The following is a 23,554-nucleotide window of genomic DNA, read 5'->3' on the forward strand; positions in this document are numbered from 1 at the left end:
GCCAACTCATGGGGATTTTAAAACATGCATGCATCCTGGTTTTTACTAGTCTTACTCATCAATTTGTCAGGATACTTACTCCTTAAAACTTCCTTTCATAGCATAGCTTGAAAGCATTTTACAAATGGTTTCAAGGTCTAAATATCTAACATCTGTTTTTAGGTCAACTCTTAGCCTTTATATTGACTTGGACAATATGAAAAAATTTTAATGTCATTCCATACTTGAGTGCTACAAGGTGTTGAAAGCAATGGGTTTTTTTGGTAGCTGCCTGGATCCCATTTCAAGAAAGTAAGTTAATTTTCAATAAGGAAGAAAGGCTAGAAGATAAGAATTGAAAAATTTAGAAAACCTTATTAATGTAACTAATTTCTTCCTAAAAAGCCATTATAAAGAAACAGCAGGATAACGTACATGTTAATATTCTCCATTCACTGCTTGAGGTTATATTTTTTCACAGTTCAATTCAGGACAGCTAATGTGTCCTTTTCCTCTCGAAGTCCACACTCCACCACTGAGCTGTAGTCCTAGTCCCTAATGCGGAAGAGTTTCTTTTCTCTGGACTGGGAACTGAACTTATGGCATCAGGCATGGGAGGCAAGCACTATACCACCAAGCTGTATCCCCAACCAGGCATTTCGTTCAAATGACTCTACTTCCAAGACATTTTACTCTTGTGTGAAATAATAACTTCCATATATTCTTGCAGAACTATGCTTACAAAGCACGTTCACCCTTCGTACCGGCCTAGAACAGTCCAGCCATTTGGTACATTATCACTCGATTCTGTTTGAACAAACAAGGAGGAGGTGAAATTTGGTTCTTTTCTGTGGAAGGAACAGTGATGACAAGTAGAGCACCATGTGACTATTGAACATTTGAAATGTGCATGGTTGAAATGAAGATGTGATAGAAAAACAGAATACACATAGGAGCTTCTCGTGTGTTGAGGACAGAACCTAGGGATCTTCACATGCTGGGCAAGGAATCTACCACAGAGTTACTTCCTCAGCTCTACACATGAGGTTTTGAGGGTATAGACTCTTCTCCCAAGTAATTCAAAATCTCACTATTTATTTTATACTGGTTATATTAAAATGATACTCTCTGAGACATGTTCATTTAAAATAAACTAATAAAGGGCTGGAGAAATGACTCACTGATTAGGAGCACATTCTGCTTTTGTAGAAGACACAAGTTGGATTCCAATACCCATGTGGGCGGGCTCAAAACCACCTGTAACTCCAGCTCCACAGAAATCGTACTCCTCTGACTTCTGAAGGCATATGGACTCCCATGCACATGCCCAGCTATAGATACACATATATGAAATTAAAGAATAAAATCTTGTCGGGTGGTAGTGGCACATGCCTTTAATCCCAGCACTCGGGAGGCAGAGGTAGGTGGATCTCTGTGAGTTCAAGGCCATCCTGGTCTACAGAGTGAGATCCAGGAAAGGCACAAAACTACACAGAGAAACCCTGTCTCAAAAAACCAAAAAAAAAAAAAATCCATGTAAACTGCTGTTCTTTCTGTCTCAGCCTCCCAAGTGTTAAGACTAAATGTAAGTGCCGTCACAAAGGGTATTTTTTAAATGTTGCTACTTGACTATTTTCAATTGTATGTGGCAGGCGTTGTATTATTTCTTTTAATCACTGATGATCTGCTAGGGACATGGAGGTCAGACATGAGGGCTGCCCTTTGAGGGAACAGACAATGGAGTCATTACAGATTTCAGGGCCACGGGAAACAAGATAAAACAATGCCTCTGAAGGACCAGTCTGGTAGCAACAACCAAAACAGACCAGAGGAAGAATGCAAGTCAGAAAAAGAAACTATATAGTAACCCAGGCTTGGGGCAACCAGGGCCAGAAGCGCCACAGGACAGAGGCAGAGTAAACTGAACAACATATGAAACGCACAAGTTATGACTTGGTAATAGAGGGCAGGTCTAAAGGGGATGACGACAATATTCCTAGCCTGGGATATATCTAGAGAAGGAAGGTTAGAGCAAAGGAGTAACCTGGGATGAGTAAAATCCAAAATTGAGCATTCGTTGTCTTCACAGGTCAAGTTTTCAAAGTATCTCAGGAGGATTATGGTGAATAATAGCAGATAATCTTTACCAGTGTTTATACACTAGGAATTCACATATGCAAAGTGTAGAGTAGCTATATATCATTCTTATCTTAGCCTCAGAAGCATAAGAAGGGTGGTACTATTATTATACCCATTTTCTAGATGAAGATGAGGTTCATCAAGGCTAAGCCAGGATTTGAAGCTAGCCAGCCTAACCTTAGAGCATCTCCTTCCCATTTAAACCACTACATTATATACTCCTCCACATATTCTCTAAGAGACCTCATAGACAAGTTCTGTTAGAGTAACTAAGTTCAAGGTTAGTAGGGTTTTCAAATTGCATTTTACTCAGCCTGTTTTCCCTGATGGCTAAGTACAGAACACTTGGGGGTGGGGGAAGTAAATTCAAAATTATATGACCTTCATCTAGCCCTGGCTGTCACTGACTAACCTGGCATGGTCCAGAATAAGTGTCTGGGGCACTGTTTCTTCATCCAGTAAATAAAAGGGCTATAAAACCAATGCCAAGCCAGGCATGATAGTACACGTCTTTAACTCCAGCCCTTGAGAGGAAGAGACAGGCAGTGAGTTTGAAGCCAGCCTGGTCTACACAGAGAATTCCAGGCCAGCCAGGGCTACACAATAAGACCCTGTCTTAAATAAAAACAAACAAACAAACAAACAAACAAGCCAAAACTAACATCCCTTCTGATTTTCATAGCCTGTAATTCCACACCCCATAACAATTCTTATCTAAGCATTTATTTACCCTATAATTCTATGTCTTATAATAATCATGTAAGTAAAACTGACCTACAGAAGGAAAGTATCTGCTGCCTTGTAAAGCAAGTTAATTTAGGCCTGCTTTAAATTTGCATAGCCAACTCAAAATATCCTTTCATATCAACAGAAAAGCACAGGGCTTTCTGTGTCTCAGTGACCTCAGTTCTGTTTTCAGCTCGGCCTGACTGTCCACTAGCCACTTATCTCAGTTATACCTCTGCGCAGTAGAGAGACTCTCCTCGGAGGTGGGAAGCCTAAAGAGGCTTCTCACTGCCGTCATCTCTACCTTCTAATCCAACTGCTGGGTTTAGGACCAGGCAGGCAGCATTGTCTTTCCCAGACTATTGCTAAAGCCCCTTGAATTGCCTGCTTTGTTCTCTGACATGTAAGACTTAGGAGGTAGGCTCTTGCCCTAAACAGACCAACAAGGGAGTGTATCAGTATGTAATATCTGAAAACTCTTTTTGATCGTGCATCTAGATTGGGTTCTTAGCCTAGCCTTCATCAGGAATAAAGGTGTTACTTAGAACTCTGAGCTGACTGTCATGGTTGATGCTTGTAATCCCTGCACTTGGGAAGGCTGAGGCAGGAGGACAGTGAGCTGGAGGCTAGCCAGATCCTGTCTAAAAAACAACAACAAAGGGACTCGCTGGTTCTTGTGTCTATTTCTCCACTGGCTTCAAATGGAGGAGGAAAAAAAAGCATTTATCACCCCACTCCCCACCCTCAAATCTCAGCATCCTGAACTTCATCCCATTTCCCAGAGACTACTTCTCTAATGTAGGGGTTTTTTAAACTAGAAGAACTCTGCCCTCCATTAAACCTTGCCAGAAGTATAAACAAGTAAAGGAGCTAGAAGATCAACTGTGCTTGAAGGGGAGGGATGTGGGAGTGGTGTTAGAGCCCTTTCTGAACGCTTCTGCTCTGTCTCTAAAGGTCATTTGTAATCCTTTTCCAAAATATCAGTGACCTTGTTTGACTTAGCATAATTCATAAGTTTAATAAACACAGTGTTAACATTCCCATTCAAAGTAATGCATAAAGATAGTTAGGTCAGCTACGCTTAAACGTCCACGTAGGAAGTGTCCCTTACAGACTGTATGTAAACTGAGTATTTATAAAGAGAAAAAGAGATTATTAAGATTTTTCTAGTATGGTTAGCTATCGAAAGATAGCAGCAGTGGCTCTTCAAAGAGAAAAAGCTCCTTACACGTTACAGTTCTCTCACACAGCAGGCCGTGACCCTCTCTCTGGAATAGCAGAGCTTCTAATGTTCCCAACTTAGTGCTGAGCCACTGCCCTGACTCATTTGGGGGGCACATTTGCTCCTCAACCTATCCTGACACTCTCCTGACAGTCCAGTCCAAGTCATCCCAGCTGAGGCGAGCCCGTCACAGCAACTGAGGAACAAGGGCTGCTGTCCACACCAGGGAGACAATACATGCCGCTTTCCCTCCTGAGGCCGCACATTGTGTTTTGCATGAAAGAAAGTGAAATCAGCCCGATAGTGTTTGTTCTTCATAAGCCTGTGCTAAAGAGCTATTCTAGACCCTGTGCTGCTTTGTAGATGGTTACAAACTAGATGATTAACGGATCTGAGTATTTCCCCAGATGTCCCAAGTTAAAGCCAAGGAGTCTAAATATAGCGGGGCCATCAATTCTCTTGTTGAAAGATAAACAATTTTCCTTTTTCCATCTGCTCTCCATAAGCTTAGGGAAAGCTGCTCTGCAGCAACCCAGACAATTGCCATAAATCAATCTCAACAGTAGTTTGTAGCCGTTTACTTTCTTCTTCCATTTGACATTGTATCGTCTTTGTTAACATGAACTGTTTCTGTGTCAGTAAACTGATGAGTAAGACAGAATGCCGTAAAAAACTAATATGCCCAGCTTTTCCAATCAGCCTTGTCTCTCCAGAAAACAAATGGCTTTTCTCTTGGTCCCTGCCCTTAGCGTTATGCCAAATTCAGGCAACTTAAAACATTCAGTGCCAAGAATTTTCTCCTCGCCATTAAAACGGATTCCAATTCTTCAATTTTCCACCCACCTCCCACTTTGGGGGCTTGTTTTGGTTTGTTTGTTTGGGGTTTTCAAAGACCTTTTTTTTTTTTTACAAAAAATTGATTTGTTTTATCTTATGTATATATTTTGCCTGTTTATGTGTACAGGTACCATATACACACCTGGTGGCCAGGGACACCAGAAGAGGGGGTCAGATCCCCTAGAACTAGAGTTACAACAGTCATGAGCTGCCATGTGGGTGCTGGGCACTGAACTCCGGTCCTCCGCAAGAGCAACAAGTGCTCTTAAATTGCTGAGCCATCTCTCCAGCCCCAACTTTAGCTTCTTATTTGTTTTGAGGCAGGGTCTCATCTTGTAGCCCAAACTGCCCTGGAACTCAGTATCTAGCCTAGGCTGATCTTAAACTCTTGCCAGTCCTCCAGCCTCAGCTTCTGAAGCACACGAGTTTGTAGACAGACCCAGGTCTGTTTGGACTCCAGTCTCTATATAGAAGATGCACCAATAACAGAACACTGTGACAGCTAAAATCACTAACATGTCCATTTAAATTGTTTTTCTCTAACCTACCCGTGAAGGGAGGAGGCACACATTGTCCATTAACAAGAATGTAACTGTTGCTTTGTGTACCTCCTCCTAAGACTCTCTTCTTACATGGTATTCTGTCACCCTCTGTGGCACATTAGTGCCTCAACATCGAGTTATTTAACTTGCTTTCCTTTGTGAAGCTTTTCATAGTTTTTTTCTTATTTTATTTCATTGAGGCATAGCCCTGGCTGGCCTGGAACCTGTTACGTAGAAGAGGCTAGCCTCAAAGTCATAGAGAAGCAGCCTTTGGCTTTTGCATTTGACTCAAGGCACTAACACTTTGAGGAGGCCAAAGGGTGCATTTGGTTAGTGTTTGATTAGTATACCTCTTTCTTACAACACACTTGTTTAAGGACTGCTCAGTTCTCTTGGATTCCTTTTTGTTTGAGTTATTTCTTGACAGCTCCTGTGTCCTGAACTCGCTAAAATGTGCAAAGTCCATTCTAATTCACTAAGTGACTTCTCTGCTCGAGAACACAGAATGCTATCATTTTGTGGGTCCAACTACTGATATCCATCCACGTGCTTCAGACAAGACAAAAAGAAAAAAAAACAGGCAGTGATGGTGCACACCCCTAATCCCAGCACTCAGGAGGCAGAGACAGGTGGAGGATCTCTGTGAGTTCGAGGCCACCCAGGTCTACAAAGTGAGTTCCAGAACAGCCAGGACTTTAACACAGAGAAACCCTACCTCAGAAAAATAGAGGGATTTGAATTTGGTTCCCAGCACATCAGGCAGCTTACAATCACTTGCAACTCCAGCTCCTAAGGATCGAACACCCTCTTTTGACCTCTGTGGGCATCTGCACTTACATGCACATACATACACACATACAAATAAATCAATAAATAGTTTTAAAAGCTACTGTGCAGATTGCATGCACTTTTGTTTCAATATTGGCACCAATATGAGACTTTTTTCCAAGGAGTCCCACTACATAGCTCAGGCTAGCTTCAAACTCACAATCTGTATGCCTTAGCCTTCTGACTGCTAGGAATTCAATTATGTGACATCCAGCCTAGCTACAGTGAGACATTTTTATGGGCACATATACATAATAAAAATTCACATTAATGGCCCAGGGAGAAACACACCTGGTCAGGAATGAGACTAAGCAATACAAACACAACAAAACACCTGCCCATAACAGAATGGTCATTTGCAACGTTCTAATATTACACAGCATCTCTTCCCAATAGACTAATTCTTTTTCAAAACTATCTCAAAAAATTATGAGCTGATTTGCACAAAATAAAAGTAACATTTGTTCCTTGTTGAAAATCCACACATAAGAAGAAAACTAGTCTGTCCATCAACCTTAACCACCTGGATTCTGAAGTGATTGTTGATAGGAAACCAAACTTTGTAGCAGCAAACAGAAACAGTGTAAACTGGGGTGCCACTCACCAACTTAAACAAGCGTACACTGGAACACATTAAGCACACCAAGGAGCTATTTTCTGAAACTTCAAGTAATTTCTAAATCACCTTGAATTCCAATCCTCAATTATTCCATTTCCTGCCATTTAGTCCTACAATTTTCTCCCACCCCCTTTCAGGAAGGAACCATGGAAATAATCCAGTCTGATCCTTTCCTTTAGCAGATGAGGAAACTGACACCACAGAAGGTTAAGTGGCTTGCTGGGGGGTCACGGGTGTAATTAGCAGCAGACTCAGGTTAAAAACCCAGGTCTCCTGCCTTCCAGCCCAGCGATGCCCACACACCTAAGATGGCACACCCTGCAGGAATCACAGCAGTGGAAAGCCTTGTCTGGCAGACAGGATGTACTAATCCAGTTTTTGACATTTGTCTCATATAAAGATACCTGGGTCCTGAATCTCTTTTTAACATATAGCTTAAAAGCATCACTTTGATGAAGTTTACACGGGACACAGTGGCACACGCCTTTAAGCCTAGCACTTGGGAGGCAGCGGCAGGTGGATGGATCTCTCTGAGTTCGAGGCCAGTGTGATCTACATAGCAAGTTCCAGGACAGCCAGGGCTACAGAGAGACCTTGTCTCAAAAACAACGAAATTTCCGGTGTTACTATACCTGGGGAAATGTCATGAAAATGAAGCTCTGGTTTGTGCCTCACTGGCATTCTTGTCTGAGAACTAAAGCCAAAGGGATTCCTTACTTTCCAGGGCCACGGCTGAATAAACGTTTGATCCCGGTCCCAAGAATCCCACAGCCGATTGCCTAGTTATACAGGCTCCCTTCCATGGAGACGGAAATGCAGAGACTGGGGCTTCTCACTAAACAAATGTGCTTCCAGGCAACTCCAGGCCAATTGAAACCAAACCATCTTGGTCTGGCTCAGGCTAATAAACCACTAAAGGTCATACATACTCCAGCCCCTCCCCCAGCCCCTCTGCAGCCTCTCATCATTACAACAGCAGTTTAAAAGCACCTTCTGTCACATCACCCCCCTCAAGTCACACCCTTAATGGGATACTTTCAGTTCACTTTCTTCCCTCTCCCTCCCCCACCCCAGGCCTTCGTGGATCTCTAGTTCCTTTGTTACTGAGGTTCTAAGAGTTGTGAACAGAGTGGCGAGTCACACTCAGCAGGTAGAAGAGACAGGTCTGGCGGCGTGTTAGGCCAGAAATGATGAAGTATAAATGTATAGGCCGACACATGGAGCAGTTCTCAGAGAGCCCTAAAAACCCAAAAAAGTTGGACTTGTAGGCACGAAGAGTCTTTGAAGGTTCATGGGGAGGGTGATGTGATGAAATGAAATTTTAAAGGGAGCGAACATTCGGTTTGAGTGGAGAGTAGGAACATGGGAGGCCCCTGGAAGACCAATTAGAAGGTTGGTCTAAGGTTCAAAGCATTAAAACATTGAGGGCTTGGACCGAGTTGAAGATAGGAATGTAGGAGACATTTCAGAGGAATGCCATCTAGGTCACAGAAAAAAGATGGAAAGGCATAATCAAAGCTGCATCATGGTTTGCTTTCGATCCTAAGTGACTAAAAGAGGGGACTATAGAAGGTTTTAGATCTGTGGATGTCCTACCTGTGACTGAGGACATCCTATAGTCAACTGAGATACCTGAATGAAAAACACAAAGCGGGGAAGCATCCATACAGACAGAATATCCGAAACCGTGAAAGGAACAGGATGCATTCATTCATCAAAGGAAAAACTAAGAGACAGGACAAGGATGGGAAGATAGAAAAGCAGGGAAACAGAATAGAGGAAGTGACAAGTTTCTAGAAGGAAGAGGTTTAGTTACTTTCAAATTTAGCTAAGGGCAAGGAGAAGAAACATTAGTAAACTCCTTGCAAAGTCATGTAGAAGTCCAAGGCGTTCCTTTTTTAACTTTGTATTTATTATTATTGCATGTGTGTATTGGGTGTGTGAGACCATGTGACACGGCGCAAATGTGAAGTCAGTTCCTTCCTTCCACCCTGAGTGGCTTCGGAGGATCATACTCAGGTTGCCAGGCCTGCGCGGTCAGTGCTTCTACCCAGTGAGCCGTCACATCAGCTCTGCCCCCACCCCCCAAAAAAGCAGTTCTAAAGCAAAGAAACCCTAAGGCTTCCATAAACCATATTTTCTCAACAGTACTATTCCTTGGCTTACAGATAAAACTGTTGAGCCGTTTTTGCTCAATAGCATTCAAGTCCTAGCCCTTGGCTTTGGTACGAAATTTACCAGGTTATTCAAGCCAGGGGGCAGGACATAAGTAATTAGAGCAGCACTTCTCAGCCTTCCTAAGACTGTGACCCTTAATACAGTTCCTTGTGCTCTGGTGACTCCCAGCCATAAAATTATTCCACTGCTACTTCCCAACTGTAATTTTGCTACTGCTATGAATTGTAATGTAAATATCTGATATGCCGCCCCTGTGAAAGGGTGGTTCAAGCCCCCAAGGGGTCAAGACCCACATGTTGAAAATTGCTGAATTAAAGAGTGGCAAGTAATGAATTGGAGAAGCAGAAAGTGTACAAAGCTCTACCTTTTCCTGTCAGCATGTGGCACAGTACCACAAAAGTCTGCATATAATGTTTTTCCAGTCATGACTCAGTGGTAATTCTGCCAGTGTCTCCAGTTCTTCTTTAAAACCCACCTCCCCATTCCAGGTCATCTAAATAAGTAAGAGAGTACTCTCTCTCAACCACGCTTTGAGGAGATTGGAAGTTCTGGATGAAATAGGGGCCATACCAGCAGGGGAGGCCCAGACCCATCCGGAGTCTGGTGCATCTAGGGCTTGAAAAAAAAAACCTGCTTCAGTCAGGCAGTGGTGGCTCACTCCTTTAATCCCAGCACTCACAGAAGCAGGTGGATCTCTGAGTTCCAGGCCAGCCTGGTCTACAGAGCAAGTTCCAGGACAGCCAGGGAAGTTACACAGAGAAACCCTGTCTAAAAACAAACAAACAAAAAACAAAAACAAAACAAACAACAACCCTGCTTCGACTACAGGTTTCAGCTTAGAAGACACCAAGGGGTACTGTGGAGGGCACTAGATACTTTTCTTCCCTCACAACCAAAATACCTATCAGGTGATGGGTAAAGCAAGGAAACAGTCATTTCCAGGCATCTTTGAGTAGCCAAGAACCACCTTGCTGTTTTTGCCAACCTGCTACTGTTTTCACAGGGCCTACTCGGCCTCCCCACTTGCCAGAATATACATAATATACCCTATCTCAAGTTCCATCCACTCTGTACCGGAATAACTCCACGACTGTGCTAAACAGGGTCCCAACTGTAGGACAGGACATCAAAGGCAGAAATGTACAATGATATTCACCTGGAAAGAGCCAGCTAAATAATAAAAATAACGTTTGCAACAATACTTTTCCCTTGCTAGGTGATTGCCAAGTTACTATGCACTATCGTATTAGAAGAGCTTCTGGAATGGAGGCATGTTGCTATCAGCTGCGTTTCTTAACCTCTCTGGGCCCCAGATAAACGTCTCTGACTTATCTACTAAGTGGTGATAATAATACCTTTGACATAGGCTGACTGGGGAGATAAACTAAATAAACTCTTTATATTCACTGGCAAGTTGCCCTGTATATAAGCATTGCTCAATAATTGTCAGCTGCTATTATTAGAAAGCAAGCATTTGACTGTTCGCTTTTATAAGGAAGCAGTCACAAGTCAATTCGTATCTGAAATATACGGTATACCAGAAGGTCTAGACAACACATTTGACCTTAAGATAGGATTTGGGAGGACCCAAAACTTGGCTACAAAAATTTTTTTTAATAGTGCTGGGGCCTCACACACTCAATTACTCTAGCACTGTGCCACACTCTAGTCCCTCCCACATCTTTTGCATGTTATTAACAGGCTTCTCTGTACTTGCATCCTCATAATTACACACTTATTCTGTAAATTGGAGCCTTTATAGTAACAATGCAATCAGATGGCCCCCGGAAACCCCATTAAGAGTTGAATCCCCCAGAAGTAAGACTCCTAGGTGCTTTCCTGACAGGTGGGCCCCACCACCACCACAAAGCATTTCCCTCTAAGGCTTCTGATGTCTTCCCATGCTAAGATAGGACCGTGCAAGGATCATTAAAATAATTCAAACTCTCTTGTTTCTTAGCTTTGCACTATGCTGAGCTGAAAAAATGAACTCTTTATCGTACTTTTCCCGGAGACTCTGGGGCCAAGGAGCTGGGGAAATCTAATAAGAGACATAGTAAACACTTTAATAAATATTTTAATAACACTGAAAGCCTGAAATAGGCTTTTTTTTGTCACCAATGTGACAAAACCATTGAGTGTCACCAATGAAAACACGTTTGAAATGAATTCTGAATGATCCCAGTTAGATTCGTTCATACGTGTACTATGCTATACTTAGCCCAGGAAACAATTCCAACCCAACCAGTTGGGGCAGTAACTGCATCCAAAAATCTAAGCAACCAAACTAGCTTTCAGTACAGTCAAGAACGGGATGCTTTCGTATGTTGCCCCAGGGCTGAGGGTTATCCAGCCATCAACTCTGAACTGTAAGATAACCTTTCATGTATAAATGAGGCCTTTATGATGCTGTTCATTTTTAAACAGGACTCTGAAACGATCCTCCCTCAGAAACTATTTCCAGGGCCTGCGCATCAGAAATCACCTTCAGAAAAAGGACAGAGCGACACTGCTCACGGAAATGCAGTGCAAGTCATGGATGTAACTTTATATTTCCAAGCAACCATGTTTAAAAAATATAAAACCTAGAAATGGCAGTATGTGCCTATAGTCCAGCCTACAAAGAGGTATTTAGCAGCAGGAAAATCACTTGATCTCAGGGGTTCGAGGCCAGCCTGAGGAACATGGTAAGACCACACACACACACACACACACACACACACACACACACACACACACACACACCAAAAAAGTAAAAATAACTGGATTATTATGCAATTTATTTAACAGACTAGAACAAAAATGGTTTTTGCCTTGTTCAGCATACTTGTAAAGCATCCACTTTTGAAGTGCTCAGCAATCACACATGGCTGTGGATGCTGTGCTGAAGAGTAGAAAAATAGAAACTCTAGGGCCACTGACACGAGTCGGTGCTTGTTCCCAGCCTGACGACCTCAGTCCTGTCCCTGGTTCCACACAGTGGAAGGCGAGAACCGCCCTTCTCTGCCGTCCACACAAGCACCAGAGTAGCACATGCAGATGAGCACGGGCAGATGCAACAATAGCAACTGTAAAAAGTATGAACAGCTGGCACGTTTGAAAAAGCCATGCCAACCGCCTCTGCCATCTCAGCCCCTTGCTGTCTCCACTGGAGCCTCTTCCATATCCTCACCCAGCACTGGCAGTGCCAAGCCCTGACAGGGAGTTCTGAGGAAGAAAGGGGGAGTGGAGACCATGTGTTTTTAACAAACCAGGCTGGAAACCCTAACCCATTTACCAACAGAAACAAGAATAAACACAATAGTTCTATGGCCGAGTGACCTCTATGGGTTCAAAAGGCTTTCCTGAGGAGGAAACTCTGGAAAGTCAATCATTACTTGCAAGCTTGTATTCAAGAGGTAAGTCTACCAGGCTTCCAACATCTATCCATGGGGTTGGACTAGATCTCACACGCACGCTCTCTCTAAAGTAACAGGAGCCTCTTGTTTAAGGATCTAAATTAAAGGAGTTAAGTTGTCTTGATTCAGATCCCACCCCCACCCACATAGAGGCCCCTTCAGGCCGGCCCTCTCCTAGAAAGCACATTTCTCCCCAAGACATAGAACAGCTGCCTTGTTTGGTCACTGTGAAACGAAGAAGCCTGTGTTCCCAGCAGTTCACATTCTCTTCCAGAAGCAAAGGCAAACTGAAAAGGAAAATATTTGCCTTCTCCTTACCTGCACCTGGCCTCTCCATCCCCAAGCCCAGTGCCAAGACCAAATCCCAAGTAGCCAGCACTAAGGAAGGAGCAGGCAGCTTCAGCTCAAGCTTCCGTGTTAGTCCGCTATCTCCCCACTTCCTCTCCGTCCTGGCCCACTTCAACAAACACTGGGAAATAATAAGCAAACAGATGCAGACGACAAGGCCTGCCCCATTTCTCTTCCAATTCACCTCAGACACCTCTTCTTCTCGGAAGAAATACACAAACTGTAGCATGGCAGTTTCAAAACTCTCAGGCTTTGTCTGAACTAGTCACAATTCTAATCAGACGACCTGAGTTCTCAGTCCTATATACCCTCCCCCTCCTTCACCTCCGATCCTTTGGTTGAGTCCACTACTCTATGATTCCCATTCTCCCCTTGAGCTGGGTGGTTCTTGGTATTACCCTAAGTCTCTATAACAAAGCCTGGTGCACAGAGATTGTTCAATAAATATAAACGCATGCCTAGACTGCAGAAGTAGGGAGGCACTGTCAGACCACCCTTGGGAAGCACCATTTTGATCATATCACTGTAGTGATAAAAGTTGCATTTCCCTGCAAGAAAGGGGGACTGCAGGCAGTGAAGGGAAATTAGAACTGTTAATGGTGATTACTATCTGGAGAGAAATCTGAAAATGGGAGTGAGGGTAGGAAAGGGGGTAAGCTTTTGTGTAAACACATTGTCAAAAATGTTTTTTCCCTTTGAGTACCTACTAAGATGTAGGCACTCTCTAGTACTTGAGGTACAAATATGCCTATGTTCAAATACATGCCTTTAAAATGTTCGCATTAGGGAGGTCAAGATGAACACTAACATACTCAACACACTAGGAGCTGTGAATGTATCTCAGCAGTAAAATGCTTGCTTAGCATGCATGAAGCCTCGGATTCTACCCCCAAAAAACAACAGTAACAATAGAGAGAGAGAGAGAGAGAGAGAGAGAGAGAGAGAGAGAGAGAGAGAGAGAGAGAGAGAGAGAGAAGTGCTAAATGCAGAAGTGGGACTATGGAGAAAGTATTAAGGGCTCAGTGTTAAGAACTCACAAGGGGATTTGTTACAGTGCTTGGAGTGGATGGAAGTGGGAAAGAGGAGCCAGATCACTTTAGAGGCGGCTGAAAACAGAGCCCAACATGGTGGCCCATGTCTGTAATCTCAGCACTCAGGAGGCTGAGGCAGGAGGACTGCTCCAAATTCGAGTTAGTCTGGGCTACCTAGTGATACCTGGATCAAACAGAACAAAGTAAATCGAAATATGTCCAAGTTACAGAGGATGACATAGACGATGACGCAGAGGAGCCGTAATGAGTTTGGAGATGAGGGAGGGCTTCATTTCTCCTGATGACTGGAGCCTGGCTTCATGTGCAAAGAAGAAAAATGGAGAGACACTGTTGGAAAAGTAACCCCGGTCCAGATCAAGGCCATCACCAGTGTCTAGGCCAAGGTGTATGGATTTTATTCTGACATCTAATGGAGTATCCTGAAGTTTTTTCTCATTTTAAAATTTTCATTCATTTTTTGTAGACAATATCTCACTCTGTAGCTCAGGATAACTTGGAATTCACTATGCAAGAACTAAGAACTCATGTCAATTCTCCTGCATCAGCCTTCCAAGTGCTGCCTTCATAGGAGTATGCCACCATTCTGGGCTTGGTTTGGTTTGGGAGACAAGGTATCAATACGCAGGCCAGGCTGTGAGTCCAAGCATGAGCCACCATGCTCAGTGCCCGCAGGATTTTTCACAGGAGAGTGACTATTTTGTTTGATTTAAAGACCAACAAACTTAGCAATGAAGGGGAAGAATGACTGGAGGGCAAGACTAGCTACCAACTGAATGCCAGCTACAACACTGGCCCAGGTGAAAAGTGACAAATGTAACACTTAATGAATGGATACAAGAAAGGCTTGGGACACAATGTAGATGCGCTTCTACAATGTCATCAGTTTTCTCCTAGTATCTTCCGGCTGATGCCTAATCTGAACACTGAGCTTACAAAATAGACCTTTGTCAGAGATTCAGGCTTCTGCAGTTAAGTCCTTCTGTTTTTGTTTCACAATAACTATTGTCAAATATTTCACATAGCTAGTGAGGAAGGAAAGGGAGAAAGAAAGCCAAAATCAAGCTAGGCATGGTGGTGCATACTGTTCATCTCAGCACTTGAGAGGCAAAGGCAGGCTGATCTCTGTAAGTTCAAAGCCAGCCTGGTCTACATAAACAGTTTCAAGTCAGCCAGGGCAACATAAGGGACCTTGTCTAAAAGGGGAGGTGCAAACAAAATCATGGGGGAAACAATTAATCATTAAAGTGAATGTGCTGCTTTTGGGGATTTTGAGTTTTAAAAGTGTCTTGCATTGCCTAACATGGCTCTTACAGGTTATGTTGCTACTATTTTACCCCAAAACATTTCTACAGAGTCTTAGCCATAATAGAGGACCCTCTTAAAAGATGCTCCTTTAACCAGGCAGTGGTAGCACAAGTCTTTAATCCCAGCACTTGGGAGACAGAGGCAGGTGGGGCAAAGGCAGGTGGATCTCCAAGTTTAAGACCAGCCTGGTCTACAGATCTAGTTCCAAGACAGCCAGGACTTTACAGAGAAACCCTGTATTGAAACCTGCCCCCCCCAAAAAAAGAGTCCTGTAATACCCCAATTAAAATTCTAATCGATGTCTGTTGCATGTATCTTTTTTTTAAACCTTAGGTTTACTTCCTCAGTCTATAGGCTGGAATTCTTCCTCTTTCTGGCTCATATTGACAAAGGCATGTAGACACAAATAAGCAAAAGTAGCTACACAATGTGCAAAAACAATATCCGAAAAAGCAATATCCAAGAGAATCACTCACTTTTTCAATTTACTACTTTAGGGTGTAGGATATTTCTTTGAAACATTATCTTCTTATTTATAACATACTTCTGACTACTATTTATGCACATGTTTCAACTATTTCTAGAAAGATGATTCTGTATTATGTTAAAAATAATCCCCTTTAAATAAAAATAATTTTAATAAAGGGGCTTCAAATACGAAATTATTTTGAATACTTTTACTGGAGAGAGCTCAGGCTAATGGCTTACTTTCTTCTGACAAGTCTGCCTCTCCCAGTCACAGAATAAACGGAAATTATGATTCATAACAAAACAAAACATACAAGACAGCACAATCTCAGGCAAGACCATTAAGAACTATGCCACAAAACCCCTCACACACTATGTTTAAAGCCCTGAACTATATTCATCTTCTAAGGATACACTGGAAATTATAAAATGCTAAACAAGGGTATCCTAGCATGTACACTGAAAATATACTGCATATATAGTCCTGTCGCAGTAACTCCTCCCAAGATTTATTGTCAAAGCTTGTAAGTGGATATACTGGGAAGAGTTGCATGCCTGTTAAAAAGAAATCTCCCAAGCAAATGCACAACTCAGGCCTGTTACAGTTGCAAGAGCGGAGGACCTACTAGCAGAAAAAAAAAATTCATTTGGAAGCATTTGGAGCTGGACATAGTCCAGATTTGAGAAGTAAGCTATTACACTGTTTCTGCAGCCTCGAAGAAAGTGAAAATGACACTGACTTTATTTATTCTGCAGAACAATTGGCTACCAATAAAATGCTGCCAACCCTTCACTTTGCTGGGAGGACCTGGGCCCCTTCACTGCAAACACTGAAGTTTCAAGTAGGAAGCAAGGAGCCTGCTGACAACCAACGCAGGACCTGTTTGATGGCATGGGTGAGAGAGAGCAGACCTGCAGGGCTCCCAGCCGGAGCAAGTGAAAGTCTACCCTGAATTTTATGAAAAATATCATCAGATGCTCCAACGTTTCCGAATTCCCAAGCAAGCTACAACCCCCAAAAGCAAAAGAACGGAAGTTATTACAGGCAGAGGAGAGAGTTGGGGTAGGCAGAAGGTACTATCCAAACGAAAAATTCAGAAAATTCTTACCTAAATAGGGTCTATCAATAAGAATGTTGGTAAAGGACAAGAATATGATCAGATTCTTAACCTTTCCTTTCATGGGTTAAATGAGAACTGAAAAGGCTTGGGAAGGCATAAAGACTAAGATGAAGTGATTAATAATTAAACATAGTATACAAAGTATCTTCTCACATTTGATCTACAGGAGAAAAAAATCAAAGGTAGACTGCTTCTTGTTTAAGGGGGAAGATGTAAAGCGGTAGGATAAAAAGAGCTAAAATGAAAAAAAAAGAGCTAAAATGAAATTTAAACTAAAATAACACTGAATATTTTCTTCTGTTCCACACAAATATTGAGTGCTTCGTAAACAAGTGGCTAAGATACACAGCCATTCAAAAGTACGTGGCAACTCAGGGTAGTTCACTGAATGAAGTAAGTAGGAAGGCACAGTATAACTAAGCACACTGGCTGGGAATGCAGCTCGGTGGCAGAACACTTGCCCAGCATTCAGGAGGGCCTGAGTTGTATCCCAGCACTGAAAAAAAAATAGGAGGAGCCACGGGATTCCAATGGTGGACTTGAAGGTGGAATAATGGCTGTTAAAGTGGACAAAACATTTCATTCCTTCCAAGGGAAAAGATTTTGCAAATTATCATTTAATTCTTTTCCTTCCTTCTCTTTCCTTCTTTTCTTTCTTTCTTTCTTTCTTTCTTTCTTTCTTTCTTTCTTTCTTTCTTTCTTTCTTTCTTTCTTTCTTTCTTTCTTTCTTTCTTTCTTTCTTTCTTTTTTTTTTGAGAAAGTGTCTCACTATATAACCCTAGCTGGCCTAGAACTTCCTGTGTAGATCAGGCTGGCCTCAAACTCATAGAGATCAGTCTCCCTCTGCCTTCTGAGTTCTGGGATTAAAGGCATGTAATACTATGACAGGCTGTCATGTAATTCTGATAACTCAAAAAACTATTTTAGGAACTGTTATCAGTCCTCACAAAACGATCAGTAAGTTGTACCTTTATAGAAAAAGATACATACACTGTTTTTGTACGTAGTCTTCCACTGCTACAAATTACTGAGTATATCTCCAAATAGCCATACTACAAATGGTAGGCTCTTACTGCTGTTATTAATAGTCAAAAGATGTAAACATTTGGACTCTGGATCTTATTTGATTTTTCTATGGTGAGGATAGAATGTTTGCAAGGCTTCATATTTGTAAGTGCTCCATCACTAAAAGTTAGGTCTCCAGCCCTATACTTGCAATTATGTTAGCCCAGGCTGGCCCGGAAAACTGCCATTTTCTAAAAACATATGACATTTTGCAAGATGTCTAGTAGTTCGATTGGGGGTGGTGGTAGATAAATAAAAATTGAAAACAAAGTAATGAAACCAGAATAATGTTAGGAGGAACCTGCAAATTAAACGTTTAATCAAAGCTGAGACTTACCAAATAAGTCTCTTCACTTTCATTATGTCTGAAAGAACACCCTGGTTAACTTAATCACTTTGAGAGGTATCTTTCATCAAAACAATTCGCTAAACCAAGCCTTACAACACATCCAGACTGAGCCTCCTGTTAATTTACTAAGATGATTTAGACCGGGAGTGGAGGGGGAGTGGGAGAGACGGACACACTTGCTAGTAAAAGACATGGGGGATAATGGTAACAACCCTCTAAAATTTCAAAATACAAGCACGATCCTTCTGCAGGATGATTTAACAGTTTGAGTTCCTCTTATCAAGCTACTGCAGGCAAACCAGTTCTTTATCTCTTCACCATGGGAACACAAAAAAACTACCCCACGGAGGCTAAGGGTCAGATCTTGAGAATCAAATCATCGAATTTGACTAGTGCATCTGCTCTGAGTCCAATCGTGCCCTTGGCAAATCCCTATGCAGCTAAGAGCAAACCTAATTTCGGATGCAAATAGGTAGGCTAGCTCCCTAAAAACCTCTGGCCCCTGTTAAACCAGTTCCCTACGAAGATTCTGCGCGGGCACCCCCCCAACCGCCCCCCACACACATTCAGTGGTTGCTTCGCAGGAATTTCCAATGAAACAGCAACAGTCGCTAAGGTAACTGAGAGCCGGGCTCGATCTGACTGAGCACCGAGCAGAAAGGAGCGTTCAGGGTCTGGGAGCTGGGAGCAGCCTAGGCGAACCATTTCCAAACGGGTGGGGGCGCGGGGGAGGGCGGGGGTGGGGCGCGGGGGCGGGGTCCAGGGGCTCCAATGCAAAGGAGCAGCTCCCGGAGGCCCGCTCTAGCGCGTCCCTGCGCTGGGCAGGAAGAGGAGGGGAAGATGTGGTGGAGGAGAAGAGGACGGCAGCAGGCGGAGGGAGAGGAAGCCCTGGCAGGGCGGGCCGAGGGATGGAAGGAGGGTCCAGAGGAGGAGCCCGGGCGGCAGGAAAGCCCGCGCTGGGCTAGGAGCACGTTAGGGCGGAGTCCCAGGCGAAGGGGCCGCAGCCTCACCAAGGGCCTTGAGCCCTCCTTCCTCAGCCTCCTCCCCTCCCTCCTTTCCATCTCAGCAGCGCCCTCACCCTGCCTCCGGCTGCCTCATACAAAAGCAAAATGTCCGCCATCTTCCGAGGTGATTGCAGCCGTCGCGCTGCAGGCTTAGCCCTCCTGTGCCTTTTCTACCCGGGCTGCCCCTTCTCGGGTCCCTCTCTGCGACCCCCGGGCGCCGCTGACCTCCCCGCTCCTCCTGGCCTTCGGCGCCCCGCACCCAAGCCCGTCCCGCAAGGGCGACGCAGGATCGCCACGGGCGGAGGCAAAGGGGATCAGCGGCTCCGGCGGCGGCTGGCGGACGCGCTCGCTCTTCCCGCCCGCCCGCCGCCCGCCCGTCGCCCGTCCGCCCGCCCGCCACTGCTCCCCGGCTGGCCTCTTTACCTTGATGCAGTACGGAGGCTCATCGTAGGTGACCAGCATGTACCTGTCTCCGCGGCTGGCCGGGTCCCGGGCTCGCAGCTGCGGGGCGAGGGTGACGGAGGGATCGCGTAGGAAACGAGGGGAAGCGATACAAACGTTACAGAAGCACCTCAGTCCAACCGCCCCCATCCCGCAGGAGCAACCCCCACCTCTCCTCTCCCCTCCTTTTACCTTCAAGAATAACTCCACAGCGCCTTTGGCAATGTCCAAATAGGAGGTGCCCAGGTCAGTGCGCTGGTTCATGGAGGCGGACGTATCTATGAGGAACAGCAGGATGGGCATCTTCCACTACACCTTTGGTTCTGGTCCCCACTCTCCCGGCCCCTTTGCCCTCGCTGCCACGTATGGCTACCCAAATCCTGAACTCTCACAGAGCCAGGGAGCAAGAGGAAGAGGGGGAGATGGAATGGGATAGATGGGACCGCTCCTGGCCTCCTCCTTCTGCAGCCCCAACTCCTCTCCCTTCAAGAGAACTTGAAAGTGTGAGTGTGTGTAGGTCTCGGGGCCGTCCCTCTTCCCCTCTTCTGCCACCACTACTGCCTGCTGCTGCCGCCGCTGCCAGGACTACTGCCTAAGCATCCGTCCACGCTCACTAGAGCGCTCGCCCCAGACTGAGAGCCCTCTCTGTTCACTGACACAACTTCTGTCTGCTCACCTACCATCGGCACCATGTGACCAGGACCCACGCCATTGGCTGCCAATTATGTTTAATTTGCATATTCATTAGATGACAGGGTAAGGGGAGGGACTTGGGTCAAGCCTAAGAGTTGAAGTTTGAACCCTTGCTGGAGGTAAGGGGCTAGAGAGTCAAGAACCCTCTTGAAGCTCAGATTCTCCTTTAAAGGATTGGGAAGCCCTTAGGGTAATTTGTGTGGTCTTTTGTGCTTCAAAGATAGTGATTCGAAAGGAAGAGAAAACTGAGCAACAGTTGTACAAAAAAGATATTTAGGCAGGCTGCACAGAAAACGTTGTGCTAACTACAATTAATCAATCCTGCCAGTGGCTAAGACCAAAACATTTCAGTAGCAGCAAACTTCTTTCCTGGCCATACTTGCTCGAATTCCTTTAGCTTAGTCCCTCTTCCTGATCAGTGTTTATGTGTCCTTATCTCGGTTGTATTCGGAATGTAGCTACTTAAAAAGGACACTAGCACTGAAACAGTTCCCCTAAGCTATCTTTTTGCAAAGACAGGCTTTCTCAAGCGTTGAAACACTGGCCAAACTGTGATACTTCAACCACTGTTGTGACCATTATTTTTTTTATTTTTTATTTTTTTATTTTTTTAGTTTTTCAAGACAGGGTTTCTCTGTGTAGCTTTATGCCTTTCCTGGATCTCGCTCTGTAGCCCAGGCTGGCCTCGAACTCACAGAGATCCGCCTGCCTCTGCCTCCTGAGTGCTGGGATTAAAGGCGTGCACCACCATCGCCTGGCCCATTATTTTTAACGAAGACGATTTGTGGGTAGGGCTGAAGCACATTAGTAGAATGCTTGTCTAGAACATGCGATGCCCTGGGTTTGATTCCCAGCACTGATGCTGATGCTGATGCAGAGGATTTCTAGCAACGTGCTATGTACAAGTTGGAATCTTGGGGTTCAATGAGTGTACAATTTTAATGAGAAGACCACATACATATCTGCAAATATTTTCTATATTGCTGTAGCCATTCTATGTATATGTTCTCTCTCTCTCTCTCTCTCTCTCTATATATATATATATATATATATTATGTTTTCTGAGAAATAAAATTTCAGAAGTGATTCCATGATAGTTTATGAACCACAGACAAAAAGTAATGCAAGTCAAAACACTGTGGGAGCAATTGTCCATGGTCTAGAAGTTCAGGTTTCATGGGCAAAGAGCAAGTTGTAAAGGAGGGAATCCAGGTGAGAAGGAATGGTGTGAACCGAAGCCAACCAAAGAACAGACTATGCCTGACACATTTCAGGCCGGTGGGTTGGAATATAGAGAATTAGTGGGTAAATAAGGGTGGAAAGACACGAAAAGCCCCCGTGTTCATTCTGTTTTCAGTATTATTGGAAAGGGGTCTGGAGACATTGCTCATTGGATAGGCGTGCTTACTGCTCTTGCAGAGGACCCGAGTTTGCTTCCCAGAACAAGCATGGAGCGACTCACAACTACCTGCAAGTCTAGGTCTGGGGAATCCCACACCTTTTTCTGGCCTCCACTGGCACCACACACATGTACACACACACACACACACACACACACACACACACACACACACTCCACAATCATGTAATTGAAAATAAAAATAAATCATTAAGTATTACTGAAGAAAGACAGTATCTACATGGGCTAGGGTGCAAATAAAAGTTTATGACCAGTGGATGCCTGTGTGCTGGTTTTTGTATTGTTGTGTAGTAAATTATCACAAATTCAGCAGCTTAACACATAAGTGTTATCTCATGGTCCGATTTAGCTGGATTTCCTGCTCCATCTCATAGAGCTGTGGTCAGGGTATTGGCCAGGCCACATTTCATCTGGGAGCTCAACCGGGAAAGAATCAGCTTGGTAAAGCTCAGGAAGGCTGTTGGCAGAATTCATTAGGACGGTATGTATAGAGGCTGAAGGCCACCCACAGATCTGCCTGCTGCTAATGTTCCCTGCCACACAGTCCTCTCCATCACCTGTTCACAACGCAGCTGCTTCTTCACGGCCAGCAGGGAAAGCTCTCTCTCCAATCTGCTGACATAGAACCTTATACAATGTAACATAATCATGACAGTGACATCCATTACCATTACCACTGACTAGAAGCAAGTCAGGGGTCCCACCCACACTTAAGGGAAAGTGATTATACAGCAGGGGTACAGATCCTGGGGCCCATCTGAGAATTCTGCACAACTTTAGGGAAGAGGGAGCATGACCTAGAAACCAGTTTTGCATAATTTATAATTTTCATTAAAGTCAATTTATAAATAATAATAGTAATAAATGTGTCACTCTCATCTAACCAAATAAATACATTGGGTTGATTTATCATCTTCTGTTGAATAAAATAGAGTACTACTCATGAGGAGTTTACTTTTTATTATGACATTATTGATTCATTGGTAATAGGACTGTTGAGGCATAATGTGCAATAGTTCACAAATGGTACTTTTTTTTGGTTTTTTGAGACAGGGTTTCTCTGTGTAGCTTTGTGCCTTTCCTAGAACTCACTTTGTAGCCCAGGCTGGCCTCAAACTCACAGAAATCCGCCTGGCTCTGCCTCCTGAGTGCTGGGATTAAGGGCGTGCGCTGCCGCCGCCCAGCCACAAATGGTATTTTAAGATGACTTTTGAAAAATTCCTTTAGGGGCTGGAGAGATGGCTCAGGGGTAAGAGCTTCTACTGCTCTGGCAGAGGACCTGAGTTCAGTTTCTAGCACTCATACCAGGCCTACAACCATCTGGAATTCCAGCTCCTGGGAATCTGATGGCTGCACTCATATGTGCATACCCACATGTAGAAACACATACATGCAGGGAATTCAAAATAAAAAAATAAGTCTTAAAAGATCTCGCCCGGGCGGTGGTGGCGCACACCTTTAATCCCAGCACTCAGGAGGCAGAGGCAGGCGGATCTCTGTGAGTTCGAGGCCAGCCTGGTCTACAGAGCAAGATCCAGGACAGGCACCAAAACTACACAGAGAAACCCTGTCTCGAAAAAAACTCTTATACTTTTCTCCCAGATTTTTCTCCCAAGGTAAAAGCTGCAGGAAGTTTTAAAAGTAACTTGCCAACATTAGCAAAGCACAAATAGCTTCAGTCACACAATCCTCCCGCAGTTGGGGACACACAGGTCCTGCAGGGTAGAGAGTCTTTCCTGGCAGGCAAACTCCTTATACTGTACTTGTTCTCCTCCAAACAAGGCAGGCATGTTAATTCATTCTTTTTGGCATAAGCTCGA

The 23,554-nt window shown here is 44.1% G+C and overlaps 1 protein-coding gene across 4 annotated transcripts in view; it reads right to left on the reverse strand.

The window, feature by feature from the left end:
• The window catches only part of Ints6l (integrator complex subunit 6 like), a 56,815-nt gene extending 36,510 nt beyond the window's left edge, over positions 1-20,305 (reverse strand). For 3 of the 4 annotated variants that reach the window (XM_042268774.2, XM_006991987.2, XM_006991985.4), the window contains exons 1-2: positions 19,814-20,305; positions 19,604-19,681 (exon numbers count right to left, since the gene is read on the reverse strand). In XM_042268774.2, the coding sequence (XP_042124708.1) occupies positions 19,604-19,681; positions 19,814-19,924 (189 nt within the window). In that variant the 5' untranslated portion in view covers positions 19,925-20,305. The remainder of the gene's footprint in view (positions 1-19,603; positions 19,682-19,813) is intronic. The other variant, XM_042268773.2, reaches the window with a different exon arrangement.
• Positions 20,306-23,554: the final 3,249 nt, after the last annotated feature.

This window comes from Peromyscus maniculatus, chromosome X (assembly GCF_049852395.1).
Source record: "Peromyscus maniculatus bairdii isolate BWxNUB_F1_BW_parent chromosome X, HU_Pman_BW_mat_3.1, whole genome shotgun sequence".
In the NCBI taxonomy this organism is placed as follows: domain Eukaryota; kingdom Metazoa; phylum Chordata; class Mammalia; order Rodentia; family Cricetidae; genus Peromyscus; species Peromyscus maniculatus.